General features: G+C 38.6%; 1 protein-coding gene across 1 annotated transcript in view; it reads left to right on the top strand.

Annotated features, from left to right (window-relative positions):
* Positions 1-22779, top strand: part of LOC126481072 (glutamyl-tRNA(Gln) amidotransferase subunit B, mitochondrial) — a 124471-nt gene that overhangs the window by 79959 nt on the left and 21733 nt on the right. Inside the window, exons 5-7 of the mRNA XM_050104558.1 lie at positions 5959-6107; positions 7386-7621; positions 19805-20005. Coding sequence (XP_049960515.1) covers positions 5959-6107; positions 7386-7621; positions 19805-20005 — 586 coding nt within the window. The remainder of the gene's footprint in view (positions 1-5958; positions 6108-7385; positions 7622-19804; positions 20006-22779) is intronic.

Raw genomic sequence — 22779 nt, 5'->3', positions numbered from 1 at the left:
AAGTTTCCTGCAGGTGTTCGATATGCACTTAATATTATGAAGGACTTTTTGTGAAATTCTACTTCTTTTGCATATGCTTCCATATGCTGTTCTAGGCAAAATTTATGAATGTCTATGTTCTTAAATTTATGACAGTTCCTGATGAATGTGGCAACTCCTCCTTTCTCCATTTCTGCTCTACAAAAGTGAGATGCTAATCTAAACCCTGTAAGACTTAAAAGTTCTGTACCAGTGGTCACATGATGTTCAGAGAGGGAGATTATGTCAGCTGGGTTTGAAGACTCTAATTCATCTATGCAGATAATTAATTCATTAATTTTATTTCTCAGTCCTCGAAATTTTGATGCAATAAAGATAGCTGACATTTCACATTGCCTGAGTTGAAATTGGGTAGAGTTGAAATATCTGCTGACTGTTGAAAATTCTTAACCAATAGCTGTTTATGCTGATGTAATAAGCTAGAATTATATTTTTTGGTTTCTTTCTCAAACTGAAGGTTTGTCTCAGTCCTAACCTCTCTTAAAATTTGGTTTCTTTCTGTCCTCCATACCCTAAAAATGGATCTTTTCTGAACCCTATAACCACTGGTATTTTATCACTCACAACAGTGCCTCACCCATTTTAACTTTTTCCTGCTATTTTCCCAGCCAATTTACCCTTCCCTTTCCTGTTGAGGTGAAGGCCATGCCTAGTATAATCCCACCTATTGAGAGAATCAACAGGAACCACACCAATGTGTGACCCTGGCACCCGACATAAGTAGCCGTTCCAACTTCAAATTAACTCTCACGACAGAAGAGTTCAAATGAGGTCAGTCATGGCGCCCAAGAACAGATACAAACTCAACACTAGTATGCTTTGATGCTAATGTGATCTTTGCCAGATCACACTCTATACTGTATCCAGGATCTCTGTTGATACTATTACCTGCCCCACCCACTATAACCACGTTGTCTTCCTTAGTAAATCTTTGCAGAGTGAACCTAAATCCTCTGTTACCCGCTCCAAATGAGCACTAGGTTTAAAAAAATTGGTGACCTGGTATTCTGATCCTAGTCCATCCTGCAAAAGTTGGCTAACACCTCTTCCATGGGAACTACCTAACAACAACACTTTCTTTCTCTTTGCTGATTTCCCTACATTTTTATTTTTCAATTTGCTGCTGAAAGTTTGTTGTGCCCTGTCTACACCTGCAACTGCTTGAGGCTCACCAGCTTCTAACTGAAGCAACAGGTCAAATCTATTTTCTACATTCACCATGAAGCTGTCAGACAAAGTTCTAGGCCTGTTCCTCTGTTGCCTGTTGCCACTTCCCACCTCTCTTTACCCTTCTCCCTCCTTAACCTGTCAAGATCTCCCCTGGCCTTGTCTAACTCAGCCTGAAGGGCAAAAATTTTCCCCTCCTGGTCTTGTATCTTCCTATCACTACTATATATCCTACAAAACCACTGATGAGTCTCATTTACTTCCCCTATTCCCACACCACTACAGTTACCCACATGGAAAAAACTACAGCACCTGTCACACCAAAGCCCCAACCTAACAATTCTACGGCAAGTCAAGCACTTTTCACTCATGATAAATGTAATAGTCAGTTAGTCAGTTAAATTACAGATAAACACGAAAATATGGTTCCACAAATTTGGCCTACACGCGACTGTGTGTAAACAAAGACAACAGTGCAAAGTTTCTGAAACAACAACTTAAACTTTACGCTACTTTCCGGAAATGTGAGTTAAATACTGAAGAGGTACGCTACAGTTAAATTGCTGGAGAGAGCAAAGAACACTAAACAAAATTCTATAGATTCGCTGCGGCAAAGCGTAAACAGAAAATACGACTCTATGATCTTTTTGCGTTTTCTGCTATATTACTTAAGAAAAATGAAACCTTTAATGGTACACTTAAAAGGCACACTAATACACCTATTTATCACATAACTATTTGTTTTTATAATTTAAAATGACTTATCTTTACGGGAACACCAAAACTCGTGCTAGTCGACTGACTGCAGGACTGCCAATTTAGGTTGGTTCATAAGTTTTTAGGTTTTTGTTTTGTGCATTGGTTTTCTGTTTGTTATGGGTTTATTTATCGATTGTAATTTTTTTTATTTGTAGTTCACTGTTGCTGTTTAAGTTTATATGTTGTTATTTTGTCATTTGTCATTTGGAGATAGTGAATTGAGCAGTGGATGCCAGAAAATGGAGTGATAAGTGGAGAAATCAGAACATTTCTGACATATTCTTCTGTTTGATTTCCGTAGAGGGATGATAACAGTGGAGGCAGCCAGAAGCATTTGCTTTGTGCATGGGGATAATGCTGTTGGACAGAGCACAGCAAGAAAATGTTTTTCTCATTTTAAGGAGGATTGTTTAGTGACTCTCCACATTTGAGAAGACTTTTGGGATTTGATGAAGATTGTTTAAATGCATTAATCCACAATGATTCATGTTGTTGTTTTCAAGAACTGGCAAATGCGATGAACTGTAATCATTCCACCACCATGCATCCTTTGCATGCAGTGGGGAAGATTCAAAAATTATGTGTATGGATACAGCGTGCTCTAAGCCAAAATCACAGAAGTCAGTGAGTGGCCAAATGTGCATCTCTGCTTGTTCGTCATCAGTTTGCTCATAAGAAACACCAGCCATTCCTGTCCTGCATCATTACTGGTGATGAGAAATGGCATCTTAATGCTAACATAAAGGAAGGAAAGGAATGATTGAGACCAAAAAAATCAGTGACTTCTCATACAAAGATCTGCACGCATCCACAAAAGATAATCTTAGGCATCTGGTGGAGCTACAATGGTGTGGTGTACTACAGATTGCTTCCCTGAGGTGTAATCCTCATTGGTGACATTTAACATCACCAAATGAGACATCTTGCAGATGCAATCCAAGAACAACACCTAGGAAGACTGCATGAAGTGATGTTCCTCCAAGATAATGCCCACCCGCATTCTGCTAGACTGACAAAAAACACTATACAGGAGTTCGGTTGGAAAGCCATTCTGCACCCACCGTTTTCACTTGATCTTGAGCCTGCAGATTTTCACCTTTCCACACTCTGTCGAATAACTTCCTTTCTAGATGAAAATGTGCTCCAAACGGGGCTCAATGAGTTCCTCATCTCAAAATCGTGCCATTTCTACAATTGTGGAATCAAGAATTAACCCCAGTGTTGGTAGACTGTTGTAAGTAATGAAAGAGAATATATTATTGATGACTGAAGTCTCTGTTGTGTATATCGTTTGTGTTTATTAAACTTATGAAAAAACACTACACTACACTACACTACACTATGCACCAACCAAATATTTTTATCTTCGTTTATGTACTGAGTCAGCTGTTCAGTGCCCTCATGTGGTCTCCTCTATTTCTTAATTTTCTGCTTGTGATGTATTCTTGTATACCTAAACTATCATTGCTAGCATTGGTTTGCCGTCTATTCTGATGACAAAAATGCTGTGTCTGAACTGTTTATGGCAACTCACTCTTTGCCCTATCTTCCTATTCCTAACCCATCATACTTCTTTTATACCATTATCCGATGCTGTTGATATTAACCCTATATTTATCTGACCAAAGCTACTTATGTTCTTTCCATTTCACTTAAATGACTCCTGATATTGCTAGATTGAGCCTATGTGTTCCCTTTTCAGATTTTATAGCTTTTCTACCATATTCAAACTTCTGATGTTTCTCATTCTGACTGGTAGAATGTTATCCTTTTGTTGATTTTTTTTCCTACATTTTTCTCATGGTCACTGCCCTCTTGTCAGTACTTCTTCAGAGAGCAGAATGGAAGACTAATCTGGGACCTTATGCCAGTAAGGAGATCATCATGAAACTTTTCTCAATTACAGCCCATGTCTGTGAATAAACATTTGGTGCCTTTAATGCAGTAGTTTACATTACCTTCTGCATTCTCCGGCCCTGTTGACTGTTAGTAATTCTTCTGTCTTTAGGAGCAGTTTCTCACCCCAACCAAAAATGGTGTACTGAATCTCTGTTTGCACCTCTGCCTTCTTTGACAAGACCATTGCTAGAATGATGAAGACTCCTTATACTAGAAGTCCATTGCCATCATTCCTGGTGATTTTTATTTAAAATGTAAGTAGTGGTAAGTTTTGTACTTACGGCCCATGGACTTTTGATTGGTAGTCAAAGATACTGCTCCTAGTTAGGCTTACCATATTTTTTGGGTCCAACCCAGGACATATTATCATTTTTTTAATTCATCACAGGACATACTTCAATGTTTCTTTGACTTCAACTGAGAACATATTTTTGAAATTACTGAAAGTCTTAACATTTTACTGAAACTTTATTTATTCAGTTATATTTTTCATGAGGCAGGACTTTTTTTCAGAAAAAATTATAAAATTCTCAATGAGAAAGTTATATTCCTGTTGCAGGTTACATTAAACACACTCATACACACTTTCTTTTGTCCTGCTAAATGATGACACAAAAAATGAATAGAGATAACATGATAAAAACCATGTAGATGAGTTACTTCATACATGAAACAATATAAATATCTTGCCCCTGCCATATTGCCAAATAATTAAGTGAAAAGTTGTGGCAGAACCAGTGGCCATGGCTCTTTCATTGATATCAGTGCTTGCTCCAAGGTCATCTAAGAGAGACATGGCTATGAGAGAATGTTTAAAACTGCAATTTTGAACATATAGTTCTAAAATAAATAAACACCCATCAGTCATAAAACCCTCAAACTCTATACATTTTTGCAACGTGTACATTACTCTGGACGCCAACAAAAAACTAGGACTCTCCAGTATAATCCTGGATGTACAATAAGTCTACTCCCTAGATCCTTATTATTATACTACCTCTCTCGGTTTGTTCCACAAATCTAGTTCACAGACAGATACTCTATACTATATCTGGTTTCTTTTCCTTTTTTTCCCCCTCATAAGTACTTTCAAACCTTACAAGCTATGACCATTACACGGCTCCCTTCAAGTATTAGCACTCTGAAACTAAATTGTGAAGATGGTTTGATGAACCTTCTGCCGGGCACTTAAATGTGATTTGCAGAGTATCCATGTAGATGTAGATCTGGATGTAGAAAATAAATAGTAACTAACATTATATTCACATATCACCACAGTCTACGAGCCAAACAAGAAATTGCATATCACACCATCTTTAATTCAATGTGCACTTCACAAGTATGTATGAAAGGAAGTCTTACGACTGAAAAACTGAAGCAAAATACTCATTCATTCATCATATTATGTAGATCGAGAATGAAAAGAACTATTTGTGACTATGTAGTTAATCTAGACTATCATTCATTCAAACATATCATTCTTTCACACATCATGTTCCATAAATGTCATCATGCTAGTGCTTAACTGACGAAACCTGGTGTTGTTACTGTGGCAAGGCTGTTGGCATGGGACTTACTTGTAGATTTTGGTATGTTAATGTGCATTAGAACAAAAACAGCTGCTCTGATAAAAAGCCAGTCTCCTCTTCCATTTCTTAGCTGCTGGTTTTATTTCCTACTTTGTACTAAGCAGTTATGTAATACTACTGCTTTCAGAAGTCATAGTCAGCAGTCTGAATTGGAAGGAAAACATGTTCCATATGATCTTATGTGCTGACTAGGTTTTACATCCTTTAGTCCAAATATTCTGATAGATTGTAGTAGTAGTAGTGGCAAATAATGTGCTATTTTACTTTGGTTTTGAAATTTGGGTATTTCCATTTTCATGCCTCATTCCCACCTGCAGCATGCAATAAACTTTTATGCCAGAATATAAAACTTCTCTCTAATGCTAAACAAGGGCACTGAGTGTGTATGGAAACTATTTTTACATCTACTATTGTGGTTGTGAATTTCACAGTTCATCTTAAGTGCTTTGTATTTTTCTTTTCTCATTCGCTAGTTATGTACAATGTGCAAAATGTGCTGTTTCAGGAGTTTAGTGGACCTAAATCGAGCAGGGTTACCATTAATGGAAATAGTATTTGAACCAGACCTTAATGATGGTGAAGAGGCAGCTGCACTAGTCCAGGAACTAGTACTAATACTGCAGCGGCTAGGAACTTGCTCCTGCAAGATGGAAGGTATAAAGTGTAAAGATTTTACAGACATATTCTGAAGTGCAAAACTAATATCTAAGGGAATTACCAAGTTAATAATAAAAATAAGAGCACTGTTAGTCTGTTATTGGCTATCTTTTACATCTTTTATTTTTCTTCCAAAGCTTTTGTGATAATTGTCACAAGAAAATAAAACAATATGTTTAATCAATCAATTATTCTCTGTTGTAAATATGAAATATGTCATACTAGCTCTCTCCCCCCCCCCCCCCCTCCCTCTCTCTCTCTCTCTCTCTCTCTCTCTCTCTCTCTCTCTCTCTCTCTCTCTCTCTCTCTGTGTGTGTGTGTGTGTGTGTGTGTGTGTGTGTGTGTGAGGTCTGAGGGACATGTTGCTCCTGTCTAACCCTCTCCAATCTATCCCTCTTTCATACCTGAGGAAGAAACTAACAGTCCAAAAGCTTGGATAGTTTTTTCTACTTTTATGTGTGTTCTTGAAGGTAAGTACTTGCTTACTATATGGCCTCTTTGTAAATTTACAGTTTTTTTTTCAAGGGGAATGATACTTTTTTAGTAAATTTAATCACATCAAATACACATTAGCTCGAGATATGACACTGAATGAATCGTGCACTGAAGATTTTGCTGTCAAATGTTCACACCAACACATTATCATCCTCATCATCATCACCACCACTCAAGAATGCATTTTGTTGACATTAAAGACACTCATATTGGACAAATCACTGACATAACTTTCTTATGCATACAGTTATACACACTAGGTATTTGTATTTTTATCTGAGACATGATGTGACCCAGAAAAAAATTCAAAATAGCTCCAGTCCCCCAGCTCTGATAAAATTTGAGGTGATTTCCCTTGGTTCTAAGGCAAATGCTTCGACTAATAACATCCCTCAAAAATTTCTAATTGCCACAAGTTTTATGGTGGAAACATAAACAAGTACACATGTGCAGGAACTACAAAAACACATTAAATATCACTCATCTGCAACTGGCAGCTTCTCTCAGAATCTCAAATTAAGACACTTTCCAGACAGGAATTTGAAGTAACTGTGGAATTTGAATCTTTGGTGTTAATGTCCATTGTAAGTTTTTATTGTTAATATGATCCTTGTGTGTTTGATTTGACCTTGCTTTGTACTTTTACACATCTTTTCTGAGCCTTCATTTGTTTGCTCATGTTCTAACCACCCATAACTAAATGATCCTCTTGCATTTCTGATATAAATATTTGCATATGATTGAAATAACTGTGTAATAAAAAGCTTCATTCTCTAACAGAGGGTGCCTTACGAGTTGATGCAAATGTGTCTCTGCATCAAAGTGGTGAACCATTGGGTGTTCGTACTGAAATTAAAAACATTGGAAGTGTTAGAGCTGTGGCCAATGCAATTAAATATGAAACAGATCGTCAGAGAAGAGAATTGGAAAATGGGCACACAATTGTGAATGAAACACGTGCATGGGATGCAGAAAGTAAACAGACTGTGTCAATGAGGGACAAGGAGCAAGTACAGGTACCTCTTCATTTCATAAGGATCTTATCATATCTGGCATTGAAAAATGCTGATATAATCAGAGTCAGGGTTTTTCCTACCAAATTATATACATTTAAAATGGTTTGTAACTGTTAATATTGTTAATTTTTATGTCAGTTGCTTGCAGACGTGCACAAGTAGCCGCATTTGTTAGCACACCACTGCGAGGACTTGGACAGGTGTGCCGGCCCTGGATCAAATCCCTCTGGGGAATTTACAATGAGGACCAGTATGCCGGCCATTCTGGATATGGTTTTTAGATGGTTTCCCCCATCCAACTAGGTGAATATTGGCTGGTACCCAAGTTCCACCTCACATAATTCATAAACATGTAGAAAATATTCACACTCTTTCACATGGATAACACTGTATGCAGACAGTTGTGGTGCACATATTTCCTTCTGGGGTAATGCAGTAGCAACAGGAAGGACATCTGGCCACCCTTAAAACTAATCATACCAAATCCATTTCACAACCTTGCTGACCTTGCATAGAAGTGGAACAAAGGCTCAGAAAAAAGAAGCAAGAGAAAGAATATGTAATTTGCTTGCAAATTCTCTTGTATTACATCATTTTCCATAGAAGGAAAAGTTATACCATAATTAGTGAGAAATATTTTGTTTTAGTTACTGATGAGGGTAGCATTATGGAAGAAGAGGATTTGTCATATTTTTAAATTTTTTTTATCTGAATGAATAAATATGTTATTGTAATAATATGGTGACACATTTTTCTTGCTATCTACTGATTATTATAAGGGGTTCGCAAATAAAAATGAGACACATGGAAAAAAGTAAGTAAACTGTTTATTATTTCAAAAGTAATCACCACTACTGTTAATACATTTCTCCCATTGTGAGACAGAATAATCAATGCTTTCTTGGGAAAATGTTTGCAGTTGCCTACAGAACCAGAATAATACACAGGCATGCACCTCTTCGTCTGAAGCAAACTGATGGCCTCTGAAAATATGGAAATCACATGGGGAGAGATCGGGACTGTATAGAGAGTGTGTAAGGGCTTCCCAGCAAATCTTCTGCATTGTACATTAAACACTGTTGGCAGCTTGTGGTCAGGCATTTTGTTGGCAGATTGTTTTGACTACATTGCAGAAGTTTTGCTGTGAAGGCCTACACATCCTCCACACAGTCTCAATCTCTCTCCATGTGATTTCCATATTTTTGGGGCCCTGAAGAAAGATGTTTGTGGGTGTTGATTTGCTTCAGGTGAAGTTCTTTGCTTGGGTACAATGTTGGTTCTGCAGGCAATCAGAAACATTTTTTCATGAAGGCATTGACCATTTTGTCTCACAGCAGGCTAAATGTAACAGTTATAGCAATTACTTTCAAAATAATAAACAGTTTACTTACTTTTTTCTGACAGTCTTATTTTCATTTGACTCCCCTTATAATATCAATCATCCATTGTTTTCCTACTGTTAACAAAGTTCATTTTCCTCTTATGAGAATTTGAAAGAAATTAAAGAAAGCAAAAGGTATCATTGGAGGATGCAATCATATTAAATCTTTGTTATGTATTCTTATTGTTCATAATATTTAATAGTACTTTGTATATACTTCACACTACTTCATCAGTTGTGCTACCACTTACTGGCCGTAAAGTCAGGCCATTATAAGACTTTTAATAGAAAGCTGGTTTAGGAAATGACAAAGGTGTGAAAATCTTATTTGTATGCCTTGAATTTTGTAGCTGTCACTGGAGATACCCGTAGCTGGAGATGGACTTGTATGTAGTTGTATTCATTCTGGAAGCATTGCTATTATTTTGCTTCTAGTCCAGCAAATGGCCAATTCATAATTTGTGTTTTCTTCTGCTGTCAACTTTGTCACATGGAATCGAGTCTGGCTCCTCATTCTGATTCACAAAATGAATAGTAATATTTTCATTTCCCTTTTTAGCAGATTTGATGTTTCTGTTTTGTTTCAAACACGCGTGACTTGTTTCTGTTTCATCTTTAAACCCATTAAAGCATATGTTGTCATAAAATTTGAGTCCTTTAAGTGTTTGTAGAATTTCTAGGGAGAATGAATAAATTTAATGCGCAGCAGGGTACTTGATGATAAAAACAGATAAGGTACAATATTTCTAGAATTATTGAGCCAAAACATAGATGCTTGTGGCACAACAAAAATGTGAAACAACTTGAGAACAAGAATGCTGCATAAATCCATATAGTCATCATGTTCCGTAGATAACATCAAGAGGAAGGACCTTCAGAGATGTGGAACACATCAGTGTGTACAGGGTGATTATAATTAAACTTTTGCTACTTGAGGCAGTGTAGGCAGAAAACTATATACTGTACCCAACTTTTTAGGAATTATGTTGAATCTGTGAGCTGCAGGCTGTGTGATGTTAGGAGTTAAATTGTCATGACTTCCTTTTAGGGCTCGATACTGGCACGGCGATGTAAGGTTGAAACATCAGTGTGCATTACACTTGCAGACAGTCAACATGGGTCTGGACAAGGTGAGCAGAGCTTTACTTGTGAAGCTGTTTTGTCAAAACAAAAGCAGTAATGCTGTTGCTATTCATGAGTATCAACACATTAATGAAATATGAAGAGGCCCCCTTTCTGCACCTGGATAGAAGAACATGATTTGGAAGTTCAAATTCACGGGTGATTTGGGAATTGCTCCTGGGAGAGGCCGAAGGGTAATTGTGTCACAAATTGTCAAAGAAGTTATTGTTACCATAGCTGAAAATGGTTAACACAATGTGTGATCTTCAGACACTACATGAGCTGTGTAATGACAGCTGAACAATCCATGGTTCACCATTTGAAAAACGCTGTGTACAATTGTGAAACGGTATCCAGGCTGTTGCAGATGGAGATAGTCATCGCATTGAGCAACATTTGTAATCTGTAACATAAACATGGTATGCAGTTAACAAATCTTACACTCTCATGTGGAAATAATAATGTGTTTCTTTCAATTGCTTGTTTTTTATTTCTCTTCTGCTTGTCCTTACAAATGTTTCCATGAATTTTCATTGTCCTAAGGTCACACATTTTTCATGAGGGTCCCTATCAAGCAGCAAAAGTTTAAATATAAATACCCTGTACATTAACATAAGACAAAGAAATCATAGAAACCTGATCTGTAAACCTTACGAACAATAGATTATCACTATAATGCTTAATGCTATCTAAATTTAAATTTAGATTTAGAAAAAATCTAAATTTAATCATGTAAGTTAGTAAGGAAGCTGCTGCATTGAAAAGAGCGTCTACCGCTTCAGTTTTACTACATAGCTGCTGTTTATCTCCTGTTAAGTGCTTAATTTTAACATGATAACATTATTTTTGAAGAAAATAGTTGTACACATTGTTAAATAGTGAGATAGTGAGTCTTGTTGACAGTACATCACTACTTATCTCATAGCTTTACAACAAACACTGCTACTTGTCATGTACATAACAGAACTTTTCAAGCCATGAATCAAGATATTCAGATAATGTGTTGAAAGAGTGCTTATGAGATATGATTTTATTTCTTTTTTTAACCGGTAGAGATTCCAGATGTATTGCTTTGTGTTAGACAGCAGCTTTACACCAGAGTACATAACTCCACTCTGAAAGCTAGATGAGGAGTGATGTTTATATAAAAATTATTTTTGTATCTTGTATTGCAACTGCATAGATCACAGTTCACCTTAAACTGATATATATTATCAACCACAACAAAAACTAAGGAGTATATTTATTGGAAAGTGAGCGTAAGTACTCTTAAGATCCTTAAAAAGGTTCCTGCAAGATGTACAGAATAATATTGCTGCTCACATCTTCTGAATAAACACCTCATTTACTTTAAGTAAGAGTAAATATGTGCAAAATATTCAAAATTTGTCTTTATGTCAACACAATAAGAAATTATAAATTATAAGGCCAAAACATCCTGAAGTGAGTTACTTAATTAGTTTTTCTATGTGTTGATTCAATTTAACTTATTGTGCAACTGGACCCCAAGGAATTTTACACAGGGTTAATTTCTATTTCTGATGATGGTATTCTGATAAGTTTATTTGCTGTGCCACTGTTTCTACTCTCTAAAAACAAATACCTATAACAGTAAATGTGCTGATTATGTTTAAGTCCAACACATAAACTATTCAGCAGTGCAAATCTTATTTAAATTTGTTGCAGTGTGTTGTAGACCATAATCTACCCAGTGTAAATATTAACATGTCTTGTCTGACATCTGGGTAGCACACACTGTAATATCATATCACATGGAAAAATTTAATAAGTAAATAATAAATAGAGGCCTTTTTTTTGCCCTTTGTTTGAAATTTTGAAATCAATGAAATCACATAAACATGAGGCCTTGTGAGGTTAAGATTCAAACTGTGAGCTGTAAACCATTTACAGCCTGGTCTTCTACCATGTAAGCTGCATCTGGTAGGGATGAGTTGGGACCTTGATCAGTATTTTGTGTCATCAACAAACATTTAGAATCACCAGCAAAAGTCACTGAAAGCTTATTTATTCAGGTTAATGATCTTGCGGGTCTCCATATGTTATATTCACCCATTTAATGTTACTTTTATGTTTGTGAATCAAACAATGGAAAATCTAGGATGCAATGTAACAATACCAGAGAAGGAAAGTTACTACTCTTCATATAGCGGAGATGCTGAGTCGCGATAGGCACAACAAAAAGATTCACGCAATTGTAGCTTTCAGCCATAAAGGCCTTTGTCAGCAGTACACACACATACACACACGCACACACACACTCATGCAAACGCAACTTGCACACACGTCTGCAGTCTCAGAGAACTAAAACTACATTGTGAGCAGCAGCACCAAAGCATGATGGGAGTGGCGACTGGGTGGGGCTAAGGAGGAGGCTGGGGCAGAGAGGCGGAGGGATAGTATGGTGGGAGTGGTGGACAGTTAAGTGCTGCAGTTTAGACGGAGGGCAGGAGAGAAGGTGCAGAGGGGGAAGGGGATAAGTAGCGGAAAGAAGAGAAATAAAAAGACTGGGTGTGGTGGTGAAATGGCGGCTGTGTAGTGCTGGAATGAGAACATGGAAGGGGCTGGATGGGTGAGGACAGTGACTAACGAAGGTTGAGGGCAGGAGGGTTACGGGAACGTAGGAAAGTTCCCACCTGCGCAGTTCAGAAAAGCTGGTGTTGGTGGGAAGGATCCACATGGCACAGGCTGTGAAGCAGTCATTGAGGTAAGGGATATGTTTGGCAGCATTTTCAGCAACAGGGTGGTCCAGTTGTTTTTTGGCCACAGTTTGTCAGTGGCCATTCATACAGACAGACAGCTTGTTGGTTGTTATGCCTACATAGAATGCAGCAGTAGATAGCACACTGGACTCACCTTTAGGTAAATGATGGTTCAAATCCCTGTCCAGCCACTCAAATCCAGGTTTTTTGTGATTTCCCTGAGTTGCTCCAGGCAAATGCTGTGTTGGTTCCCTTGTAAAGGGCACAGCCAATTCTGTTCTCTACCCTTCCCTACCCTGATCTTCACAATCTGTCTCTAAATGACCTTGTGGGTCATAGGTGATGGGATGTTAAACCATAAATATTCCTTCTTTGCTTCAGTCTGTCAATAAAACCCTTTACTTTTGTCTGACACTTTAGCAATGTTTTGTTCTTGTCTGTTTGCCTGTCAGTGACTCAATGCTTCAACTATATGGTGAGTTGTTACATTCACTCCTCCTACTATTAATACTTATATTGTGATATTCCAAACAAATAAAATGACTTGCTGGTACCAGGAGTAAAGATCAATTGGCACACTCTGAATGAAACTTTGTGTTTGGAATTCTTAGGCTTCCAGATGGTAATAAATTGATATGGTACCAGTGCATTGGTGAGCGGAGTGAAATGCTCAGGTATATTTGCTTTGTCCTTAGAAGACTTTCTCCTTGTGTTGACCTACAGACAGAGCACCTAGCTTGCTATGAGCTTTGCATGCCTTCACTCAGTATCAGCCTAAGGCATAATCTTCTGGAAGAAAGTAGCTATGGGCAAAATTTGTTTGCTGTACACTGGTTTGCAGTGGGGATATTATGATAACAAAGATCTAGCAATTTGTTTATTGTATAAAGTATGCAATAAAAATATTATGATAACGAAATATCTAGCAGAAGCCTCTTAAGAGATCTTGGGACTCTACACTCACCGTCCTGGGAGACATCGCCTTACTGTAGGCACCATTAGAGCTGGCAGGACGTTTTGCTTGCTCAGTGATACTGAGGGCTATGCTGGCAGTGACATAGCTACTGGCTGGGTCACCCTAGCTGGACAGATCTCAGCAGATGGACATGACAAAGAATGTCCCACAACTTAGGGCAGAGAAGGCTGCGTTTTTTCATAGAGAGCTCTACTGGCAATGGTTGGGTGCAGGTACAGCAACCCTGGATGTCTTGAGCCTGGGCTGGTCATTGCCGCCAGACCTCTTTGACCATGAATTCTTGGTGTACTTCAGAGACCATTGTTATGTGTAGCACTGAAACACTGTGTGTGTTTCAGGAAATGGGGGCATTGACATCACTAACTGGACTGCGAGGGAAGTCCTCTATAAAAACCTCTCAACCTCAATGTGTGCTAAGTACTGATGAGGTGAATGGCTGTTGAGGTAAATCAGTCTCTAGTGGGCAACCTGTGGGACACCTGCTGCCTCCAGTTGTATAAGGCTTGTTCAGGCATGCGGGGCTCCGTCTGACTTGACATTTGTTTCTCTAACAGTGCGTGTGATCCCTACGGAGTGACCTCAGTTCACATCTACTTGTGATGGGATGGGTGTACCATCAGGTAGTACCTACACCCACCTAGCAAATATAGTCAGTCTGCCTGAGAAAATGTATCGGAATTATAATGACAGGGCACTAGTACGCCATAACACTTTCATTGTAATCAAGATAGCAGAAGGAACCATTGAGAAGGTCTCCCTTTCTACACTGATCAGCCAGAATATTATGACCATCTACCTAATAGCCGGTATGTTCACATTTGGCATGGATAACAGCAGTGATGCATCATAACATGGGAGCAATGAGGCCTTGATAGGTCACTGGGGCAAGTTGGTACCACATCTGTAAACCAAGGGGAGGAGGGACTATGAACTCTGATACCACATTCATTCACATTCCATATGTAATTGATTGGGTTCAGATGTGGTGAGTTGGGGGCTAGCATATCAATTGGAACACACCACTGTGTACCTCGAACAACTCCATCAGACTCCTGGCCTTGTGATATGGTGCATTATCTTGTTGAAAAATGCCACTGCCATTGACAAACATGATTGACATGAGGGGGTGTACATGGTCTGCAACCACTGTACGATACTCCTTGGCCATCATGGTGCCTTGCATGAGCTCCACTGGACTCATGGGTGCCGAATGCAAATGTTCCCCAGAGCATAATGAAACTGCCGCCAACTTGTCTCTGTCCTGCATTACAGGTGTCAAGGAGCTGTTCCCTTGGAAGATGACAGATTTGTGCCCTTCCATTTCCATGATGAAGGAAAGTATCTGGATTCATTAGAGCATCGAATGCCTTGCCACTGCACCAATATCTGGTGTAATTGGTCATGTCGTGAGTTAAGTCATAATTGCAGACGTCGTGGTGTTAACATTAGCACAAGCGTGGGTCATTGGCTGCAGAGGCCTATCATTAGGAATGCTTGGTGCACTGAGTGTTCACACTCACTTGCACTCTGACCAGCATTAAAGTCTGATATTAGTTCCACCACAGTTCACCACCTGGCCTGTGTTACCAGTCTGCCCAACCTACAATATCTGATATCTGTAATTACAGGTGGCCGCCCAACCCCATGATGTTTGGACAGGTTTCACCTTGGTTTTACTATGCGCTGATGACACTCACCACAGCATTCCTCAAAGAACTGAAAAGTCTTGCAGTTTCCAAAATGCCCGTGCTGAGCCTCCAGGCCATCACAATATGCCCTCGGTCAAACTTGGATAGATTGTATGCCTTCCCCATTCTATACATGGACAGCATGCTCACTAAATGCACTGTGCATGTGTCTGACTAGCAGTCATTCCTCGCCAGGTGACACTGCTGTTGCCTGGATGGATTTTTATTGATAGTAGGTTGGTGTTCATAATGTCCTGGCTGATCAGTGTATATTTACAAGGTTTTGGAGGGCTTTGCTGGGTCCTTAAAAAGTGTTAAACAACTTCATAATGGAACACTTCTAATTGCACCTGTCACATTGTATCAACTATGTAAGCTACTGGGATGATAGGCCTTAGGTGACCACTCTGTTGTGGGAGGATTGCATAAGACCCTTAATTTCTGTAAAGATGTGGTTACCAGCTTTGATGTAATGGAGATGTACCATGAGGAGTTATGAAATGAATGGGAAAATATGGATGTCATGCAAGTGCAGAACTATATGGGGAGAGTAAATGGCACATTGGAAAAGACTGAAAAGATTGCAACATTTATTCTAACATTCAGTACATCTACATCCACATAGATAATCCACAAACCACCATACGGCGCATTGTGGTGGGTACCCTGAGTCCTTTCTTTTCCACCTGCAAATGGAGCAAGGGGAAAATGACTATCTGTATGCTTCTGTATGAGCCCTAATTTCTCATTTCTTATCTTCGTGGTCCTTACACGCAATGTGTATTGACGGCAGTAGAATTGTTTGGCAGTCAGCTTCAAATGCCAGTTCTCTAAATTTTCTCAATAGTATTTCTTGAAAAGAACACCGGTTTCCCTTTCAGGGATTCCCATTTGAGTTCCCAAATCATCTCCATAACACTTAGTGCTGTTTCGAATGTGCTGGTAACAAATCTAGCAGCCCACCTCTGAATTGCTTCGAAGTCTTCCTTCAATCCAACCTAGTATGGATTCCAAAACTCGAGCAATACTTAAGAATAAGTCACACCAATGTCCTATATGTCGTCTCCTTTACAGATGAACCACTCTTTCCAAGAATTCTCCCAATAAATCAAAGTTGACCATTCACCTTCCCTGCCACAGGTCTCCCATGATTGTTGCACCCCATATCACTTTGCAACATTATGCCCAGACATTTAAACAACTTGACTGCATCAAGCAGGATACTAATAATGCTGTATCTGAACAATATGGGTTTGATCTTCCTACGCATCCGCATTAACTTATATTTTTTCACATTTAGGGCCAGCTGCTATTCATGACACCAACTGGAAATTTTGTCTAAGTCGTCTTGTATCTTCCTACAGCCACCCAACTTTGATACCTTACCATACAACACAGCATCATCAGCAAACAACCGAAGATTGCTGCCTAGCCTTTCAGTTAAATTATTCATGTACATAGAGAATGACAGCAGTCCTATCACACTCCCCTGGGGCACTCCTGATGATACCCTTGTCTCTGATGTACACTTGCTGTTGAGACTGGGTTCTATTATTAAAGAAGTCTTTGAGCCCCTCACATATCAGTGAACTTATTCCATTTGCTCGTACCTTTCTTAAGAGCCTGCAATGGGACACCATGCCAATGCTTTCCAGAAATCTAGAAATATGGAGTCTACCTGTTGCCTGTCATTCATAGTTCTCAATACATCATGTGAGAAAAGAGCAAGCTGAGTTTTGCATGAGTGATGTTTCCTAAAACCATGGTGATTTGTGCACATAAGCTTCTCATTCTCAAGAAAGTATATTGTATTTGAACTGAGAGTATGTTCAAGGATTCTGCAGCAAACAGAAGTTAAGGATATTGGTCTGTAATTTAGTGGGTCTGTTTTTTTATCTTTCTTATATACTGGAGTCACCTGTGCTTTTTTTCCAGTCGCTTAGGACTTAGCACTGGTTGAGAGATTCACGATAGACGGGGTAGGTAAGGGGCCAAAGCCATGGAGTACTCTTTGTAAAATTGAACTGGGATTTACTTGCTTACAAATCTTTCAGTTATTTCTTTACGCCAGGTATGCTTACTACATTGTTGTCCATAGGGGAGTCTGCCTGGTGGTCAAATGATGGTATGTTGGTACGATTCTCCTGTGTGTGATTTCTTGAATGTGAAATCTAAAACTTCATCTTTTGTTTTGCTATCTTCAACTGCTACACCAGACTGGTCAACAAGGGACTGAATGGAAGCCTTAGGCGTGCTTAGCGATTTCACGCACAACAAGAATTTTCTCAGATTCTCTGCCAAATCCTTTGCTAAGATCTGATGGTGGTATGCTTTGCGCATGAATGTTTTCGCAGCTGCATCTCAACTAACCTTAGCTTGTCATCATTTATGAATTCCCTTTTGAATTGAGAGCAGAACAACCTCTGTTTCCTTATCTGCCAAATTTCGTTATTAAACCAAGGTGGGTCTTTTACATCCTTTATACACTTACTAGGCACATTACTCTCCAGACCACAATGTACAGTTTGCTTACTTTGCCCATAATTCCTGTACATTCATCTTACTGGAACTAAGTGATGTTAATTCGCTGTCTAGTGAGATGCTAATAACTGCTTATCTGCTCTATCTAGCAGAGTTTGTCTGGATTTAGGGAACATCGTAATAAGTAAACCTCATTTACCAAATTGTACTAATTGTCAATTCATAATATAATTTACGTTGTGCTTATCATGTCAACTCACTTAATAACTGCTATTATCATATGTAGAAGCAATGTAGTACATTAACCTACATTATTATGCATTTTGATTATGTCAACAATATAGTCAAAATGACTACTGCATTGTAAATTAACTAGGTTTACCATTGTCCTATATCACATGTACAAACAATGTACTAAAATGGACAAATAAACAAACATAGGTAAGTCTGCATCACCTGCTAACTCACAAAGTGGACAAAAGTATGTGTCTGAATGATCATGACAGACAGTCATTGAAGAGGATTGTGACAAAAATATGAAGATGTCAGCTGCAAAATTCACTGCAGAACTGAATTTCACTCTCATAAACCCTGTCAACACCAAAAAATATGCAGAAGGTTTTATAAGCAGGAAATTGCAGACAAGCTGGAATTTCAAAACCACTCATCAGTGATGCAGATGCCTGTATCAGGAAAACATTGTTTTGAAGCCATAAAACCTGAACTTCGGAGTATGTGAGGAAGTTATTTGGTTGGATGAGTCTTGTTTCACTCTGTTTTCAATTTCTGGCCTAGGTTACATCCCATGAGTGAAACATGGTGGGTATTTGGTGATGATTTGGGCAGCCTTATCGTAGTATTCCATGGGTCCCATGGTTATTATGCAAGTTCACATTGCTGCCAGCGATTATGTGACCAGTTTGGTTGATTAGGTCCACCCCATGGTACAATATTTGTTTCCCAGTGGTGATGCTGTGTTCCAAGACAATAGGGCTCCTGTTCACTCCACTTGTATCACCTAAGACTGGTTTTGTGAGCACAAGGATGAACTGTCACATCTCCCCTGGCCACCACAGTGACAAGATCACAATTATAGTAGCCTCTATTGATTACTAGTAGGCTAATAATTTTTACTGTTTTATTTCATTAAAAAAATTGTGCAATGATGAGAAATGTGGTGGATGTAAATCTTACAAATGTTATCGTACTGCATGTCATGCCATTGATGACATCATAAGCCTGTATAAACACATGGAGACAATTAAATATTTTATTATTTCTTGTTGTTTATTTTATCATAAATTTGAAATGTGTTTCACTTTTGAGCATTTTGTAGTGTAACTTGGATACGTACTTCAAACTATGCTCCATGTGGTGCTATTTTTTCAAGCAGTTTGTTATTTTGTAATGTTCATTTATCAATGGATGCAAGTCCAGAACTAGTCAGCATCAATAAGTAAATGGGATTTTCTAATGCAACGTATGTTGGTATTCCAATCATTTACTTCATTAAAGATAAAGTTACAGACACACTTGACTTCCAGTGTGCTGTAGATCATAAATTAGAGGAATTCATGATCTTTTAATAGGGTGCAGAAAGTTGCCTAACCTATTCACTATCTGAATGTAATGCACAGTACAAATGTAGATTCAAATTTTAATGTCCACCGTTTCAATTCTACATAGGCCCTAATGTGAATTAACCATTGTTTATTACTTTTCTTCCAGGAGGTTCACATTCTTATAACTCATTGGAAATGTTGTTGCTACCCTTGTGCACAGGTATTATTTAATTTTTCTCTTTTTTGTACGCAGGATTATCGTTATATGCCTGAACCCAATTTACCACCTCTCTGGCTGTTGATAGATGATAAGCCTCTGCCAGAGAATGTTGACAGTCGTGAACTGGTAAATGTGGAAGCACTAAGGAAGGAACTTCCCGAGATGCCTGAAGAAACACGAAATAAATTAATTCAGAATTATGCATTATCACTGGAGACTGTTTTTATACTAGTGGTAAGCGATGTATCACAATATGCAATGACACTATATTGTATCCATGCGACTGCAAATATAGGCATACAAAATAAGGACTGTATACTTACTCATGCTTCACAGAGAGAATTGAATAATAATTATGGGTTATTTAATACTTGTTTGTGTGTGTGTGTGTGTGTGTGTGTGTGTGTGTGTGTGTGTGATATTTCAACTGCAGAGTTCACACTGTGACTCTCTCTTCATTTCCGTACATGTCTTTCACTCTGTGTCTGAGGTTTCTCTGAAAGAGCGTTCTCTTTCTTGTAGCTGCATAACCATATTAGCAAGTTTCTAACTTCTAATACCAATCTGCACTGTGCAGAGCTCACATTCTTGCTGATAATTTATAAACTTGTTCATACAGTTATGCAGTTACAAGAAAGAGAAGGCTCTTTCAGAGAAACCTCAGACACAGAGTGAAAGGCATGGATGGAAATGAAGACAGAGTCAAAGGGTGAACTCTGCATAGTACATTCAAAGAAAATGCAAGGCTCTTGGGAGAGACACTTAAGCACAAAGTGAGTCTCTTAAGCACAAAGTGAGAAACATGTGGAAAGACAAGAGCAAATAGTGACAGAAACTCGTTAACTGTAGATATGAAACAGAGGCAAGCAACAGGTAATGCCAGAGAGAAGCAAAAAAGTGCAAACAGATTGTTTCAACAATAACAATAGGACTCCAGGAGAAATGGGTGTGTCAAATAAATGAAACAGAAGATCACCAAGAGCATGTATTTACTTGAGAAATTAGTAAAATTAGAATCAGGAGAAAGCCTGACGAATGTGCTGAACGCTACAGAGAAAGTGAGTCAGTAGACTGCCCACGGGTGGTAGCAGAAGCAGTTCTGGAGTGGACATGGTTGTGGTAATTGTTCAGTGTGAACTGTGTCAGTAAAAATAAGCCACAGATGCAATCAAGAATAAGTGTACTAAAGGAGAACATCTGCATGAGTCATTTGAATGCTGAAGAGAAAGCAGAAATCATAGAACTATGCACAATATATAGTGATGTTTTCCACTTGCCTGGAAAGATATTATCTTAACAACAATAGTATCAGGCATGAGATTAAATTGCTACATGAAACAGAAGGTAGGCTGATATGCTCGAGACCCTACAGACTACTGAAAGCAATAAAAGTGCTCCAGCAGGAAATAGAAAAGATGTTAGAGGATGACATTATAGTACCAAGTAAAAGTGGTAGGAATTTTTCCTTGATCTTAATTCAGAAAAAGATGGATGGCAGTGGAAAGCAAAACTGGCAAATAGTCACAGACTATAGAAGACTTAATGAGATCTGCCTAAATTCAGTGTATCTATTGCCAAGAATAGACAAAATTCTTGATGGTCTATGGAAGCCAAAGTACTTCTCGACCCTCGACTTAGTGAAGGGCTATTATCAAGTCTTATTAGATGAACAGGATTTCAGTATGCCATATGCTCATTACGAATGCAAACGAATGCCCATGGATCTTAAAACAGCTCCTAGTACATTTCACAAGTTAATGAACTCGGCTTTGACGGGGCTACAATGTGACAAATTGTTGATTTATTTGTATGACTTTGTAATGTTTGGCTCCTTCTTAAAGAAACATAATGTGCAGCTGTATGAGGTATTCAAAAGGCTTAGGCTCCGTAGTTTAAAGCAACAAGTCGACAAGTGTGAGCTTTTACGAAAGTAAGTGTGGTACATTTGACATATTTTATTGGCCTAGGGCTTGAGACCAGATCCACAGAAGGTCAAGGTGATAAAGGAGTATCCACTGTGTGGGATATTGCCGACATTCTGTAAGCAACTTCAGAAAAATCGCAAAGCCGCTACATGAGTTATTAGAGAAAGAAGTGCCTTACACCTGGGGTGTGGAGCAAGAAAACACTTTTCAGCATTTGAAATAGAAGCTGATCAGTCTGCTTATACTACAGTACCCAGACTTTGAAAAGGACTTCAGAATTACCACAGATGTTAGCCAGTGAAGTATTTGAACAGTTTTAAGTCATGGAAAAATAGGAAGCAACTTACCTGTCACATACATGTTAAGGATGCTGAACAAGGCAGAAAGAGGGTACTATATGATTGAGAGGAAGATGTTGTCTATTTGTTGGGCAGTGAAATATTTTAGACTGTGTTTATTTGGGAGAAAGTTCCTGATCTGCATAGACCGTAAGTGCCTAATTTGGGTTGGTTGTATACCCAATCAGTTATCAGGATAGATGAAATTTAGGTAAAAGCTGGAGGATATGACTGTCAGATCCTGTACAAGAGTGACAAACAAAATCAAGTCACCAACACCCTCTCATGAGAGAGAGAGAGAGAGATTGGGGCAGCTGGTGTGTGATGGGAAGGTGACAGTAACCTATGTCAAGAAACGGTGGAAACAAAAGCCGTGGCATGGGTTGGGGACCCAAGGCAGGCAACAACAGTGGGGCTGTTTGCGCACATGAGCAAGTGGTAAGGACACGCAACACGAAAACAGCTGATCCTAGAACAGTAAAATATATTATTCAGGAAAGTGAAAACTGCATCATAGAAAAGTATATTCGGAAACAAGAGACAGCTGAGTCAGGAAAGACAGAAGAAATAAGTGTGACTTAAAAAACTGCAGTATGAAAACAGTTCCATGTTTCTCCCACTGGATGACACCAAGGAATAGGAAGAACCTATGGGCGAATAAAGAAGTACTGAGTACGGAACAGTGTGAAGAAAGATATGGAAGAATATATCCAGTAACGTGAAAGTTGTCAAAAGAATAAGCTCA

Source organism: Schistocerca serialis, chromosome 5, assembly GCF_023864345.2.
Source record: "Schistocerca serialis cubense isolate TAMUIC-IGC-003099 chromosome 5, iqSchSeri2.2, whole genome shotgun sequence".
In the NCBI taxonomy this organism is placed as follows: Eukaryota; Metazoa; Arthropoda; class Insecta; order Orthoptera; family Acrididae; genus Schistocerca; species Schistocerca serialis.
Note: the sequence above shows the minus strand (reverse complement) of the source record. Positions and strands in the feature narration are given on the sequence as shown.